Below are 16,353 nucleotides of genomic sequence, written 5' to 3'. Positions count from 1 at the left end.
AAAGGGGCTGGCCCTGGCAGCTGCCTCCTTCTTCTCTGAGCTGCTGAGCCTGCTGGGCTAAAGGACCCCCAACACAAGGCATCCTGGAGTGTGGGCAGATGGGAGCCAGGAGGGGGCAGGTGGTGAAAGCACCTACATCAGCGAGGGTTACTAGACCACTCCCACCTCCAGCTGCGGAGGACAGGTGGGGGGGCAGGAAGAAGGGAGGCAGTGCCAGCACAGAATCCCCCAATAGTCAGGGACCAGACTGTCATTCCAAATGTCATTTTACTGCTGGGACAAAGGTGGTTCTGGGAGGGGGCTGAAGCCGAGGTAGAAGCCCAAGGCTGGGAGCCCCAGCTTGGTGGAGGTCTGCCTTTCAGGGGAGAAGGAACTTGGCAGACTTAGGCCCCCAGGACCACACAAGTTGGGCCTGTCCTAGGGAGGGCACAGGACTGCTTGCAGGTCCTTGGGCAGGGAGCCAATAACTGTATCGATGTACAGCTGAGCCCGGTGCAGTGTCACTTCCTTCACAGGGAGCTGGTGGCCCTGTGCCCGTACCTGGAGAGACAACGGTGGTCAGGGGTGGACATACTTCTGGCCTGACAAGTCGGGGTGGTACAATACAAGGAGGCTCTCACCAGCTTCTCCCGAAGTTTCAGGACCAGGTCGACCACTTCCACCTCTGATTTGTCCTTCATCCAGGCCTCGATGTTCTGTTAGGGACATTCCGGGTTCTTCTCACCAAGCCTCCCACCTACCCTGGGCCTGGACCTGTCCCCTCCCTCTGCCTTCCCTCACCGCCTCACAAATAGCTTCCAGGTGCAGAGCCTCCAGTTTCTGGGCCATCTCTTTGTGTCGTTGCCGATACCAGCCATCAAAATGGGGGGACTTGAAAAACCGCCTGTGATGGTGAGAGGCAGCTGAGGAGCAGACCTAGAGAATTTGGGGGCACCCACGGTAGTCTATGCCCCACATTTTCCCACCTGTAGAGGCCCAGCCAGTCGCCCTTGAGGATGCAGGTGAGCTGGGGTCCTGCATGTTCCAGACTTCGCAGGAAATCGTCCTGGCGGAAGGGGCAAATCTGGGGGGGGCTCTGAGACAAAAGTCACATGAGCTGGGTGCTACAGAGCCAAGCACACAGGCCCTCCCTTTCAGCGGGATGGGACCCTCCCCTGAGAACGTATCTAAAGATCTTTACCCACCCTGCTTGGGACAGATCCCTGGACAACCCTTCAGGAGTCCTGTCAGCCAGTGACCCTCTTTGCAGTCCTAATTTCTCTGCACTGTGGGGATGCCTGACAGGCACCGAGTGAACTTTGTGCCCTGGTGGCTCTGTATCTCAGCCACCCTCTCTATTGCCTCTCTATGTGGACACCTGCCTCAGGACTTCCCTTCTTGGTATGGGGACTAAATTGACCCTTCCCAGAAGTCCCTGGACTCCACCTTCCAGGGTGTAATGTTCTTCTGTAGTGGCATGAGGCTGGCCATGTAGTGCTCCTGGAGGGGTAAGAGACAGACAGTGAATGTGAGCCGTAAGCCCTGTCACGGGCTCTACAACCACTAAGCCCTTCTGTGTCTCCCTCTTGCGCAGTGCTGGCACACTCCTGCCTGTCTCACCAGAGGGATGATGAAACTCTGTGTGAGCTCTAGAAGGTGCCGCCTCAGCAGGGCGCTTTGCACATCCCATGGCCGCTTCTTCTGTACGCCCTGCAAGAGGAAGTGGGGGAGTGAGTCTCAGCATCGACTGGTATCCCCCATTCTTCACTCACCACCCAGTCCCCACATCCAGGCCCCACCCAGTAGCCCGTACCTTGAGCAGTCGTTTCAGGAGTGCTTTGTCCCGGTGGAGGTGGGCAGTATATGAGGTGTAGAGGCCTGACAGGAGATTAGAGCTATGGCTGTCCATTCAGCCTTCCTTCCACACTTAACAGTTCTACTGATGATGAAGATGGTTGTCTGATCTGCCTATAGCCCCATTCATTCCCTTGACAGACCCTGCATATTTCTCACCCCATCCATCCTGAGACTCAAGGGACCTGCTAAAGAAGGCAATGCCCTGCCCCCCACCTGCCATCACAGGGCCTGAATAGGAAGAGAAAGAGTGAGTCAGAAGGCCTGGCCATGCCCACTGGAGGAATCTACCAAGTGCTGGATAGGCCTTCCCAGAGTAGATGGGGCTGCAGCCCAAGGGAGAAGCACAGACCTGGTTTGGTGTCAAGGGTCTTCAGCCGTGAGGGTTTTTTAAGCTTGACCTGCTTAGGTAGGTCCCCTGTGAAATACACCCAGTAGCCAAGGCTCAGTACCACAGCTCTGCTTAAGATGGGCTCAGAGGTGTTGGGAACAGAACCCCACCTTAGGTCCCAAGCTGGTGAGACTCATAGCCCCTGAACTTCTCACCTGACATCTTGGGCTCCCCAATCCGGAGGACATGAGGCCAGTGCTGGAGTGTTTTGATAAAGAAAGGGTTTGTGACTCCCAGGACCACGTTTGGTCTAGAGAGAGAGAAAGAGAAGAGGCAGAGGCAGGCCGAGGGCAGGCAGTGTGTGAGCCCAGTTGGGAGGACATGTACTTACGGAGCCTGGGTTCGAGTCGTGAGCTCCTTGAACTCACTGTCGTGAATGGTGAAGTAGGGGCGGAAGTCACAGCAGAACTTAAGGGGCTGTAGGCAGCTGTTGGGGGAAGGCAGTAAGGAGTATGTGAGGCTAGGGTAGCCAGGCACAGCCATGATAGTCTAATGAGTAAAGTTTGTACCTGGTTAGGGCTAGTACCAGCTCTGAAGACACGTCAGGTGAGGGTGCCAGGACCACTAGGGGCTCCCCGAGAAGCATGAGCTCCCACAGGGTCTGCACATGAGTCAGCACTGGTCGGAAGCACCTGGTCAGTCAGACAGCTTTGTTACAAAGGTGCTGTTGTGAGCAGAGGACAAACTGCCCCTCCCAAAGACAGTCGTAAGGATAGTCACAGTGTAAGTGGCATCTCAGGTCATCGGAGTCACCACCTATGTCCTGACAGACCACTTGAGCAACTGCTGGCCTAGAGGATGTGACCTGGATCCTGCTTTCGAGGGCCTGGAAATCCTGTTGCAGATCCAAAGCCCCAGGAGGACCTGCCAATCCAGGGCCCTGCAACTACTGCCTCCAGACTAAAGCTCTGGCTCCTATTAGGCCCAAAATGGAACAAGACAATCTCAAAGTCCAGGCCCCTTTGAAGACACCTAGAAAGGCACAAAGGGGTGACCTCCCTAGGCACAGAGCCCTCCTTCCCCCATTCCGCCTAAGTCACACACTTGGGTGCAGGCTTCTTCTTGTGTCTCAAGGGTCACTCACACAGGCAGCCTCTGGGCAAGTTGTGCCCTGTATCACAACAGTGTATGACTGTGGTACCCTACAGGGCTCACCTAAACAGATCCAGTTCATGGACACTAGTGAGGACAACTGGAGCTGGCAGCAAATTCTGAGGACAGAAGGGAAGGTAGGTCAGACCCAGGGGAAGGCCCTATCTGACGATAATACTACAGCCCCTTCCCCCTGCCATTCCCCTCCCCACAGTACAGGCTTCATATTGAAACACCCCCATGGCTTTGCCTAGGCTTGACCACCCACAAAATAAGCTGGTGAGGCAGAGACAACCATCCAGCCCAGGAACAGAACTCAGGTAAGGCCAGCCTCCCTCTACCCCATTTCCCACCTCTTGATCACACTGCCTTGGAGGACTGGATTCCAGCTTGTCCACCCTGGATGGGATGCGCACCTGGGAAGGAAGGAAGGAAGCGGCTGCCAGGAAGGGAGTAGAGCCTTTCCACCCACCAACACAGCATTGCTTACTCTTCAGTGGGCCCTCACCTGAATGACGACTCCCATGATAGGTAGGTTTAGGGTCTGCCCAGGCACAGGGGCTGGCCATTGGTCAATCTCATTACAAACTGTGGACACAGGTGGCCAATGTCAGGAGCCCTCCCAAAAGGCTGGGATGAGACAAAGTTGGCCACATCTGAGGACCACTCACCTGCTTCCAGGCAGGGTGCCAGCTTCTCAAAGTATTCAGGGGCAATCAGGCTTAGGAGTGACTGAAACAGCCGGACGAATGGCAGGCGGGACACCAGCACTAAAGACTGTGATGAGGCAGGGCCAATCAGAGGGCATTCGGCTACAGACATCAGACATCACTTCGGTAACTCAGTAGCCCATGGCAACCCTGAAGCCTCACTTACTCTCATCTGGCTGGGGCAGCACATCCCTGCCACCCCATTGAACAGCTGCCACAGAATAGCCCTAACTCATGTACTAGGATTGGACAAGAAAATGCTTGATGTCTTTACCATAGAGTAGACAGCCCCAGATAACAACAGGATTGGGACTGGACCTGGGGCCTTCAGAGGAAAATGCAGGCTGGCTAAGTTTCTTACCCTGGCAGTGTGATGAGACCAGCAAGACCTGAGGAGCTGAGATAATCTGGACCCAAGGACAGAAAGGTCTCAAGTGCCATACTAGGTACAGAAGGGCTTGGGGAAGTACTGGGCCCAGTAGTGGCTTCTCTTTGGTCCTGCTACCCAGGTGGGCTGCAGATGGACAGGAACCCACGGAGGCTCAGACTCCTCGCTTGCTCTTTTCCGGCTGTCTACCATTTGCTACCTATCCATAATACCATTTCACAGTGGCAGGCAGCTCACCTTCTGGAAGTAGCCCCTCTTCACAGAGCTGTCCTTCACCTGTCTGAAGTACACATAGCCCAGGTAGTGCGCTGGCTCCCTCTGTAAGGAGTGCAGGGTTAGTCACGCCGACCTAGGTAGGGTATTAGCTAGATCCAGGGTGACATGAGGAATGGTCATTCAGGAGAAAACCTAAGGCACATGCCTTTAACCCCAGCATTCTATGTAGAGAGTTCCAGAACAGCCAATGCTATGTATGTGGGAGAGCTTGACTTAAAAAAAAAAAAAAAAAAAAAGGGATGGGGGAGGGGGTGCTAAGATTCTAGGAGATCCTAGGAGCCTTTTGCTCCTGAGACTAGGGCCTGCCCTCTGCCTAGCACAGGGGGACCTAGGGTTCCCTAGTTCAGAAAGTGGGCTAATCCAGTCTAGGGGACATCTGCGGGTACAGGGAGAATTTAGCCAATATGAGAGTGCTCTGAGACCCCTGGAAGGCCCTTCAGTTTTGCTCATTAGCCACAGCTTATTTAGCCTCACAGACGCCCAGCAAGAGAGATGTGATACACACAGTCACCTTCAGCGATCCTGGTGCCCAGCGTAAGTGCTGGCCTAGGTGGAGACCCCAGGACAATCATTGACCTCACAGGATGACCCTGCCCAGAACATCCATCACACAAAGCCCAGGGACCTTAAAGGGATGTTCACAGCCAGGAGCCCCCCACAAAGGGAAAGAAGACACTGACCAGAGAGACAGCCCACTACTTACCTGCAGTGCCAAGGGAGCCTTGTTGTTATAGGACCTGTCGTCAACATGCCAGAGGCTCCTTTGTCCTCCACACTGACGCATGCGGAAGCTGAACTGAGTGTCTCCCAGGCACCCTGAAAAGAGGCAGTCCCCACCATACATGTCACCGTGGGAGGATCTTCTCTCCCATGGTCGGGGGTGAGGGCTGTGGTTCAAGGGTGCACTGGGCTGGCCTTTGTTGGCACAAATGTCCACTTAAGGGCAAACAGACTTGAGGATCTGTTTCCCAACAGGCTCCTAACCTGAATCCTACACACAACACAGGGCCTTGGATGAATCAACACAGAGAACCACTTTCAGTTTCCTTTCAGGAGCCTGACTCAGTCTGCCTGGGACAGGAGAATACACCACAGTGCTCTGGGAAGCTGCCATGATGGTAGGAAGCAGCCTCATGAGACCAGATTGCCCTCATGAGATCAGATATATGGCTATCCATGGGTTCTAGAGAACCTGGTTGCCTTACTGCAACTGGAGCTCTCTCGAGGGCCCATCCTTACAGTAGGCTGTATACTGCTGACAGGCTAGATACCACCAGCCTGGGCCCCATCATTCCACTTTTGCCAATTACCTTCCAGTTCCAGGGTGGGTGTCCAGTTCAGGGAGTGTGGGGTCACCTACCTGAGTGGGAGTCTGGAAAGGCCAGGTAGCAGATGCTGCTTTTCTGAAACAAACAGGACCCAGTGAGGGCTGACTCACTCCCGGGGACATTCATTCCCAAGAGATCCAGAACCTACCTCCTTGTCTGTGAGCCGGAAGTCACTTGGGTAGACTAGCTGCAGGGGAAGACAGAGCACTTGGTGATCCGGTATCTGCCTTAGTGACACGCTCCACTAAGACAGCTCAGCAGGGCCACAGGCATGGGTTTGCTAGGACAGGCAATCCTTCCGGCCTCCCAGTGACCACCTCCTCTACACGCTGCCTTACGTCAGACCCTCCTCCTCCTTGACTCCCCTTTTCCATGGCCTTCACCCCTGGTGTATACCCACCCAGTGTGCTTGCTAGCTTCCCTTTAGCTTGCTAGAGTCATTGGGAAGAGTGACTATCGGTTGGGAAGACTGGCCAATAGGCAAGTCAGTAGTTCATTCTCTTAATGAGTGAATGATGTGGGAAACCCCAACCTGTAGTGGGCACCACCACCCCTCAACGTGGTCCTGGGTGATACAAGAAACCAAACTGAGAGCCAGAACGGTGACACAAGCTTTCAGTACTAGTACTTAGAGGCAGAGGCCATCAGAGTGAAGAAGGTTCTGTGTCAGGCGACCGCCTCCCTCCAAAAGCCTCACTGCTAATGAAAGCAAAGGCAACCTGGTCTACACAAGTGAGCTTTAGGACAGTTGGAGCTACAAAGTAAAAAACCCTGTCTCAGAAAAACAAACAGCAAATGTGCACATATGAGAGCCTTCGAGAGTTCGTGTGTGTGCAGGGTCCTAGAGAGGTTGGAGAAGGACATTAGAGTTCCTGGAACTGGAGTTCCTGAGTCTCCCTGCCTCCTCTTCTTCCTTCTTTCTTCCACCCGCCATGGTCTCTGCCTTCTGAGTGCTGGGATAGGTGTGGGCCACTATGCCTGCTGCTGCTGCTGGTGGTGGTGGTGGCACATGCCTTTAGTCCCAGCATTTGGGATGCAGAACAGACAGATCTGCATCTGAGTTCAAGGCCAGCCTGGTCTACAGAGCAAGTTCCAGGAGAGCCAGAGAGAAACCCAGTCTCAAACAAAACAAGGAAGAAAAGACTGATACATGTCTTTAATCCCAGAACTCTAGAGGCAGAAGCAGGTGGATCTCTCTGAGTTGAAGGGTAGCCTGAGCTATAGTGAGAACCAGGACAGGCAGGACCTGTGACCATCCTTCTCCATTCCCCCTCTCCCTAAACAAAAGAAAAGAAGGAAAGAAATTACTGGGTAGAGATGGCTCATGCCTTGTAATCCCAGCACTGGAGAGGCAGGCTGATCTCTGAGTTCAAGGCCATCCTGGTATACAAAGCAAGTTCCTGGACAGCCAGGGCCACCAGAGAAACCCTTGTCTGGGGTGGGGGTGGGGGACCACTGCCACCACCAAAAACTGTAAAAGGGGTTCTTAGAGTATGAAAGCTTCCTCCTGGGGGGCTGTAGACACCACAGGAAAGGGTTTCTTTGGATAGACTGGCCAGAAGACACCCTAGACAGACTGAGATAGCAGAGCCAGGCTCTTTCTTCAGCTGACCTACAACCCCAACACATGCCCCCCCCCAATCCCCTCCATTTCCCTTTAAAGCTAGATACCCTGTCTTGCACGTAGGTTCTGGTGCGCCCATCTGCTGAGGGCTGCCATATGCAGTTGCTGGAATTCTGTGAGTACTGCAGGCCCCAGACTACTTACCCTCTGTTTCTAGCAGGGCAAGAGCCTACATTTGCATTTGCTTTTATGAACCATGAGCTGAGCACAGACACAGCAGGACCTGTGTGGTGATGGCTGCTCAGAGCTTGATTGGTTGATGAATGAATGCATCAATGGGCCACTTTTTGCCTTCCATAGGGAAGGGTCACCTGAAACAGAAAAGCCTTCAGTCTTGCTGCCTGCTTCTCATCCTTAGCTGAGCCTGGATGAATCTCCTGGAGGCGGACTAGACAGTCCCACATACCACAATCAATCCCGGGCTTCATACAACTCAGCCAGGCTGAGGCTGGGAATGGGTGCAGGGCAGAAGCTCTGGATGCCTGAAGGACCCTGAGATTTCGAGGATGAGGAGGAAAACAGGCAAACATGACGAGGGTCACATGCATGACCCATCCCCCAAGACTCACTGCCAGGTTTCTCCATCTAGTCGGAGATTGGGAAAGACTCAAGTCGCTGCTATAGGATATTTCAGAATACTCAGCTAGCTGCAATCCAACCCCACTGTCCAGCAAAGGCTCAGGAATCCAAGTCCGTACAGCCTTTAAGGGTTACCTTCAGGCCAGGCATCATGATGCATGCCTGTATGCCCAGCATGTGAAAGGCAGACAGGAACACTGCTACAAGTTCAAAGCCAGCCTAGCCTAAAGAGTGACTTCCAAGCAGCCAAGTCTATTTAGCAAGACGCTGTCTGAAAAACAAAACAAAAACCAAACCAAACAATAAAAAAAAAAAAAAAAAAAAAAAAAAAAAAAAAAAAAAAAAAAACCTAGCCTGGGGACATAGCTAACAGAGTGCTTGCCTAGCATGCACAAAACCTTAAGTTCTACCTAAAGCACCCCATAGGCTCAGGTGTGGTGGCACATGCCTGTCAACCCAGTATTATAAGATAGAGACAGCAAGATCAGGTCACACATCCTTGAATACAAAATGAATTTGAGGTTAGTCTGGAATATATAATACCCTGTATAAAACAGCCCTGCACCCTTTCTCCAAAAAAAAAAAAAAAAATCTTTGGGACTTGCTTAGAATTAAGTGTCTAGGGCTGAAGAGATGGCCCAGTGGTTAAAAGCACTGACTGCTCTTCCAGAGGTCCTGAGTTCAATTCCCAGCAACCACATGGTGACTCACAACCTTCTGTAATGGGATCCGACGTCCTCTTCTGGTGTCTGAAGACAATGGCAGTATACTCAAATACATAAAATAAATAAATAAATCTTAAAAAAAAGAATTAAGTTTCTAAATAGTTCTCTTGTAGAGAATAACACAAGAGGATGCATTTGGGGGGGGGTGGGTAAAAGGTTAAGTTATTTGAGACAGGGTCTCTTTACATAGTCCTGGCTATCCTGGAACTTCCTATATAGATCAGACTGGCTTCGAACTCACAGTGATAAGCCTGCCTCTGCCTCTTGAGGGTTAGGATTAAAAGTATATGCCACCACACCAGGTTTTCTTTCTTTCTTTGGTTAAAAGAAACGTCTCTCAACTTCTGTTGTGATTCTCCAAGAAAGAATTTTTACACCAGAAAGTGGGGCTTTTTAACCAAGAGTAAGTTACCTTGCCCTCTGTCAAGTGGTGTGCTATTTACAACAACCAACAGTGTGGTGAGAAAAATGTGGGGAAGGCTGAGGTCTCCCAGAAGACTTCAAGTCCCTCCTACGAACTGTACCTTTCTGTTTAGATATTTTAGACCCCCAGCCTCTCAGAGATCATATCAACATTTCTCAACCACAAAGGTATGCTGTCCCAGTTATCTCAAGGGCCACTTTTCAGCCTTACCTCAGCTACAATCACGACCTCTAGGCTCTCACTGCTCCCTCTGAGAGTGTGGTCTGCCTCTGATTCCCCTCCATCTACATGGACCTCCTGTGGATGGTCAGCCCCCCTACTGAATGTCAAGGGCCTTTAGAACATAGACATCATCTTGACTGGACCTACCAAGGGCTTCACTGAGCCTATAACATTTTCTTCCTCCTCCTCTGGTGGTTTTGTTTTGTTGTTTTCTTTTCCTTTTCCTTTTTTTTTTTTTTTTTTTTTTTAAAGACAGTCTCACTTGGTAGCCTTGGCTTTGCCTGGACCAGGCTGGCCTTGAACTCACAGAGATCGGCATGCTTTTGCTTCCAGAGTACTAGATTAAAGATATGTGCCACAATGCCCATCTTTCTTCTTTTTCTTCATCATCTTTTTTCTCTCTCTCTCTGTCTCTGAATAAGGTCTGGTCCTGTGGCTCACTATATCAATCCAGACTGGCCTCAAACTAATCATCCTGCCTTAGCCTCCGCCCCCATTCCCCCACCCCCTCAATGCTGTGTTTGCAGGAGCTACTATGCCTGGCTGATATTTTCATCTTATCTAGTAAAAGAGAAGCTGCCTTTCTGTGTAGTGGATAAGGGGGGATGGAAGCCTTCAAACCACAGAAAGACCACATCAAAAGCCTAAGGCTCAGCCCAACTGCTCACAGCTGGTGACCAGATGCCAAAGGTTGAGAAGAGCTCAAGACACAGGGACCAAGCAGGGCCTCACAGGGTCTGGATCTGATTCTAATTGAAAAACGAATACCACGGGGGATTTTTACCAGGAAAGGCAGAAGCGAACTACCAGTGATATTGGAGGCTGCAGCAGACCCAATGTGAGACCTGGGGGTTGGGAGGGACTCTAGGACTCTGGCTTGAGCTTACCAAGAGGCAGGAAGCATTCTTGCCTCTTTGGAGAAAGGTCCACGTTAGGTGCTGCGTAGGATACATTGATGGGTAGGCATTCGTTCCTTCCTTGGCCTAGAAAGGACTCCTAGAGTTCTGAGGAAGAGCCTCCTCTTGGAGAGGTGACAGGCAATAGGAAAGAGGAGGTCTCTAAGCTAGTCAATAGTCGAAGGAAGTGGGGAAAAGGTCAGCCTGAGGGTACAAAGTATTCAGAGAGGCTCCTAAGAGGACCCTAGACCAAGCAGGAAGGCTACAGGCGAAAGGCTAAGAGTCTTGCTTCCTGGAGGGTGGGCGCCCCGGGTAGAGAAACCGCGCGGCGGGCGGCGTGGAGGAATTAGAGGAAAGAAGCAGCAGGGGTGCAGGCAGGGAAGGGAGGAGCGTGAGGGGGAGGGGCATCGGGAGAGGAGGGACGTCCGGAGAGGAGGGGCCTCTGGAGAGGTTCGGGCGGCCAAAGGAAAGGCACTGAGACAGTTCTGGAGGGTCAGCCAGCCCATCAGCTCACCTCTAGCGCCTGGCCCAGCTCCAGATCGAAGGTGACAACGCACACGCACTCCAGCCATGCAGAGAAGCGAGCCCAGGGGATCTCCGCGGTCCGCGCCGCGCGGCCGGAGGACGTGGATCTGGTCGCGCCTAGTCCTCCGTCAGCTTGCGGGGGCCCCGGGCCCACCGGCACCTCCATGGTAGCAGCTCCAGCGGTACCCGGCACGTTGCGGAGAAACGCAGGGGTTCACCTGGGCCGCCTCGGAGCAGTCGAGCTGCCGCCGCAGGCCAGAAGGGCCCCGAAGCATCCGCGCGCCCCCTGGCGCTAGAGGAGCGTCCGCCCTGGGGTGTCGCCTGACCGTACCAGCGAGAAAGGCCCCAGCCGGTTAGAGGGGTCTAGAGATGGAGGAGCTTCCCAATAATGGGAATTGCGTGACCCGGGTCGGCCAGTAGGGGGCTAGTGTCTGCATCTGGCTGGAGAGAAAGGGCGGTTCCTGATGTCATCCCTGGCCCGTTTATGGATTCTGAGGGACTTAGGGCGTGTAGTGGTGTCTACCAGGGGTATCTGGACCACATAGAATTGTATTGGGCACAACCCCCTCCAGGGGTATCCAACCCAGCCGAGGGTTGTGAGCATAATGTTTATTTTTTGCTTGTCATGCACAGCTTTTGTGCTGGACAATCACCCAAGCTACACAAACCTCAAACAGCTTTAAAAGTGTGAAAACCACGGGTGGTTTGTGGTGGTTCACGCCTTTAGACCCAGAATACTGGAGGCAAAAGGCAGGCGAATCTCTTGAGTTCGAAGCGTGCCCCGTCTACAGAGCGAGTTTCCATGACAGCTAGGGCAACACACAGAAACCCTGTCACGGAACAAGTGTGGAAATGGAAAACAATGTTTGGGGCTAAGAGATGGCTCAGTGATTAAGAACATGGACTGCTCTTCCAGAGAACGGGGGTTCTATTTCCAGCACCCACATGACAGCTCACAAATGTAACTGGACTTCCAGAAGATTTGATGTCCTCTTCCAACCTCCAAGAGCTCCAGGCACACACATGGTGCACAGGCAAACACACTAAAAATGAGTCTTAATACCTCAATGTTTGACATTTACAAATTTGTGTCTGAATGTCTAGATCTGTATTGCACTGGGCATCCTCACCCACCTTTATTGAAGGTCATTCTAGATGAGTTGGCACGTCCACCCAGACCTAGTCCCACTCCAGACTAGTGTGCCCACTTTGGCTAATGCTGCTGCCTTTGGGATTAATGTAGTTTGCAGATCTGAGCTCTGAGCGTGGGGATTAAGTGGTAATGAGGCAGGCCAGAAAGGCAGGAAAATTTGGGGGGAACATGAGAAGGGGAAATGAAGAGTCTTCCTCTTACCTGCTCCAAGCACAAGTAACAACTAAGGCCTTTCTCCCTGACCAGCTGTAAACTTGCAATTTTCTGTTAGAGTCCCTGGTTCACAGGGAAAGGACACACACCAAATCTCTTGGGCAAGCCTAGTGGTTTCTGGTTTTACTTTAAACAATCGACATCCTAGGCCTTCCAAAGGCTACCCCACCCATCCTTCTCTTCAGTCCTGGGGAGAAGGTGTTAGTAATCTTTTGAGATACAACCTGAGAGCCATCAAGATGGGAGAGATAGCCATTGCTAAACAATTATAACTCTCCCTTACAGAGCCCATACCTGTGGATCCATCTTATTGGCTCCTTGAGAAGCCTACACCTATGCTCTTCGAGTCCCCCAACACACACCCTTGTTTGAGACAGGGTCTCTATGTAGTCCTGGCTGGTGTGCAACTTGATATGTAACTTGTGCTAAGATTAGAGGCAATTGTCATCACCCATATAAAGTGCCCTCAAATGCTTATGGCAAGCCTCTACCTACTACTCCTCTCTCTCTCTCTCTTTTGTTTTTGTGAGAGAGGGTTTCTCTGTGTAGCCCTGGCTGTCCTAGAACTCACTCTGTAGACCAGGCTAGCCTCAGACTCAGAAATCTGCCTGCCTCTGCCTCCCAAGCACTGGGATTAAAGGTGTGTGCCACTACCACCAGACCATATTGTTTCTCTTAACCCTTGTGCTTAGGCCCATATGAAAATATTTTTATTAGGTTCCAGCTTTCACTCTGTTGGAAGTTGAGCACAGTGCTGATGGAAGTAAGGAAGGTGAAAAGTGCTTAACCCAGGGCTGGAGAGATGGCTCAGTGGTTAAGAGCACTGACTGCTCTTACAGAGGTCCCGAGTTCAAATCTCAGCAGCCACATGGTGGCTCACAATCATCTGTATCTGATGCCCTCTTCTGGTGTGTCTGAAGACAGCTACAGTGTACTCATATATATCTTTAAAAAAAAAAAAAAAGTACTTAACACTGTGTGTTATAGTTTTACATGTCATTGTCTTAGAGCCATCTTTTTTATTGTCATGGAGGTGCTGTCCTCCTCCTAAACTGTAAGTAATGATATTTCCATTCAAAATACAAACAAATTCTGCTTTATAAAATGGCCAGTCTTGAAATTCTTTTCTGTGTCGAAGCCACAGATCCGAATTTGGTTTGAGGATCCCTAAAGGCCTAGAACTCTGGCTACTGAGGATGAAAGAGTGACCATGCTATCTAGCATACTGTGTGTTTTTGATGTTCTCATTTTTTAAATCCTCTTCTAAAATTACTTAGAGCAGGCTTCAGCAACAATCTCCAAGCCTTTTGTTTTTTCTTTGTTCTTTTTCCCAGACAGGTTTTCTCTGTTTAACAGCCTTGGCTGTCCTGGAACTTGTTCTGTAGAACAGGCTGACCTTGAACTCACAGAGGTCCACCAATCTCTGCCTTCCTAATGCTGAGATTAAAGGCATACACCACCACAATCAGCTTCAATTTTCAAGTCTCAAGTGGTTTCTTTTTTTAAATTCATGTGGATTTTCAGGAAAATCAAGTAAACCTGCAAAAGACACATCATCAAAGCTGAAAAGATTATAAAGCCATTTTATAATTAATAAACCCATTAATGCCATTTTTTGTTATTATTAATCACTTGACTTCTAATTGCCTAGAAATTATGAGCTTACAGCCCATCTGCCAAAAGTAGTCAGGTTCCAAGCAGGGATGTGAGCTTATGGCTATTTGTGAGCCACGATATCATTCTCTTTTTTAATCATTACATTTTGTTGAATTTAAAACAACTACTATTTTATAAATAACAAAACTGTTATCAGCTGCACAGTCACGAGTGAACCAAGCCCATTTTGTCCACCTGCAGTATGCCAGTCACTGGCAGGATTGTTTTGGCAAGGTTATTCACAAGGCGGTCAAATGTGGAGATGAGTCAGTGTCTGTGTTCCCTAGGTAGGCATCTTTATTGGCTGGGATTGGAAAGTTAGAAATGAGGTAATCGATACATGTGCAGTTAGCTAAACATCAAGTAATCACCATGACTCACAGGTCAGGACTGTTATCCAAAGCTCTGAAGTTGGTGATCTTTTAAGTTTTAAAAAACAGTAGTTTATGTGTACGAGTGGTGCGTGTGCGTGTGTGTGTGTGTGTGTGTGTGTCTGTGTGTCTGTGTCTGTGTGTACCAGGTATGCCCCTGGTGCTTGCAGAGGCAAAAGGAGGGCATCAGATCTGGAACTGGAGTTACAGATGGTTGTAGGCCACCACGTAGCCCTGGCTGTCCTGGAACTCACTTTGTAGACCAGGCTAGCCTCAAGTTCACAGATCTTGATGCTTCTGCCTCTGCCTCTGGAGTGCTGGGATTAAAGGTGCTTGCTGCCACCACCATTGTGTATTTATTTAGGTATTTATTTGTATTTTTTGAGATAAGGTTTTGCTACATAGTCCAAGCTGACCTCAGTTTCACAATCCTCCTGCCCGAATCTGTGGAGTCCTGGAATTACAGACATATACCATCATGCCTTGAGGTCCATTTAGATCAATTTAAAAGGCACTTAAAGACATTGACACATTCATTTTAAGATGTATGTATGGCTACACATGCTTATAATAATCTTAGCAGTTGGGAGGCTGAGTCAGGATTGCCTAGAGTTCAGGACCAGCCTGGACTACAGTGACACCATTTCTAAAAAACAATAACCAGCAACTACAGTGAACATGGATTTATCCTTAACAACTATTGAGTAGCTGAATCTTGGCTGAAGTTCTAATAAGTCTTACCACCCATACCTATGAGGGAATGTCAATAGGAACCTTTTTATTTTATTTTATTTTATTTTGAGCCAGGTTCTTTTCTATGTAAACCTGGCTGTCCTGAAACTATCTATAGATCAAACTGGCCTCTGCCTCCCGAATGCTGGTATTAAAGGTATAAACCACCCTGCTAAAGTTTCATTTTTGACCTATAGAACTGTAAGATTAAAAATAATTGTGTTGTCAATCACCAAGTTTGTACAGTGGCAGTGGGAAACTAATGCAATATACAAAAATTATAAAATACAAAAAAATCATAAATTTTCTTTTTAATTAAGAAACTCTAGCCAGGTGGTGGTAGCACATACCTTAAATCCCAGCTCTTGGAAGGCAGAGGCAGTTGGATTTCTGAGTTCAAGGCCTGCCTGGTCTAAAGAGAATTCCAAAACACCTAGGGCTACACAGAGAAACCTTGCCTCAACAAACAAACACACCTTTTTAAGTGTTCTTTATTTTCTTTACTATTTTGTTTATATGCATTGGTGTTTGCCTGAATATATGTATATGTGAGGGTATCAGGTCCCCTAGAACTGTTAGACAATTGTAAGCTTTGATGTGGTTACTGGGAATTAGACCCCAGTCCACTGGAAGAGCTTTTAACCACTGTGCCATCTTTCTAGTCTCTATTTAGTCTTTTAAAAGCAATGTGTATAAAGTACATTTTTTGGACTTAGCATTATGATGATTATTATTTTTATGTATGTATTCATGAATCTATGTCCTGGAGCTCACTCTGTAGACCAGCCTGGCCTAGAATTCAGAGATCCACCTGCCTCTGCCTCCCAAGTGCTAGGATTAAAAGTCAGCCTGTTGTAAGACCCCGAGGCATCTTAGCCCAGGAGCACGACCCAAGGACACAATTACACAATAGACCGCTGCAGTGGCAAGAGGTTTTTATTCCATGTACATGGGGTTGCTCATCCTCACAGGGAGAGTCAACCCCGAACTCAAAAAATACACCTTTTATACTTTTTTGTGAGGGAGGTGAACTACTATTTTACCATTGGTCAGCAGTATAATTTTTAGAAAGAGGAGAGGAAGGGGGAGGAAAGGGAGGAGAAACTTTGGCAGTAAGGTTGTTGGCAATTTGCATTCTCCTTGGAAATCAGTACAGGGAGGGGTAGGGGAGCTGTTCCTAAAGCCGTCATTTTTGTTTTGTCTTAACTCAGCTTG

General features: G+C 49.7%; 1 protein-coding gene across 4 annotated transcripts; it reads right to left on the bottom strand.

The window, feature by feature from the left end:
* Window positions 1–278: 278 nt before the first annotated feature.
* DENND6B (DENN domain containing 6B) lies at window positions 279–11,383 on the bottom strand. Of its 4 annotated transcripts, XM_080939189.1 has the most exons (22): window positions 10,480–10,740; window positions 8,049–8,492; window positions 7,787–7,953; window positions 6,167–6,205; window positions 6,051–6,093; window positions 5,394–5,506; window positions 4,652–4,732; window positions 3,988–4,093; window positions 3,825–3,904; window positions 3,670–3,732; window positions 3,380–3,435; window positions 2,734–2,856; window positions 2,556–2,651; window positions 2,380–2,474; window positions 2,186–2,251; window positions 1,793–1,857; window positions 1,600–1,689; window positions 1,426–1,479; window positions 966–1,075; window positions 781–883; window positions 621–695; window positions 279–540 (listed from the first exon to the last, which is right to left on the bottom strand). In XM_080939189.1, the coding sequence occupies exons 6-22, from the start codon at window positions 5,472–5,474 to the stop codon at window positions 418–420; spliced, it is 1,467 nt and encodes a 488-aa protein (XP_080795315.1). In that variant the 5' UTR covers window positions 5,475–5,506; window positions 6,051–6,093; window positions 6,167–6,205; window positions 7,787–7,953; window positions 8,049–8,492; window positions 10,480–10,740; the 3' UTR covers window positions 279–417. The 4 variants fall into 4 exon arrangements, 3 of the variants coding, with proteins under 3 accessions (XP_080795315.1, XP_080795314.1, XP_080795313.1); XM_080939188.1 differs by having other exon boundaries at window positions 7,787–8,492; XM_080939187.1 differs by lacking the exons at window positions 7,787–7,953; window positions 8,049–8,492; window positions 10,480–10,740 and adding an exon at window positions 11,003–11,383.
* Between the last annotated feature and the right edge of the window lie 4,970 nt (window positions 11,384–16,353).

The sequence above is a fragment of the Micromys minutus genome (assembly GCF_963924665.1).
Source record: "Micromys minutus genome assembly, chromosome: 27".
NCBI classification, from domain to species: domain Eukaryota; kingdom Metazoa; phylum Chordata; class Mammalia; order Rodentia; family Muridae; genus Micromys; species Micromys minutus.
The sequence above is the reverse complement of the archived record's forward strand: the minus strand, read 5'-3'. Positions and strand labels throughout refer to the sequence as shown.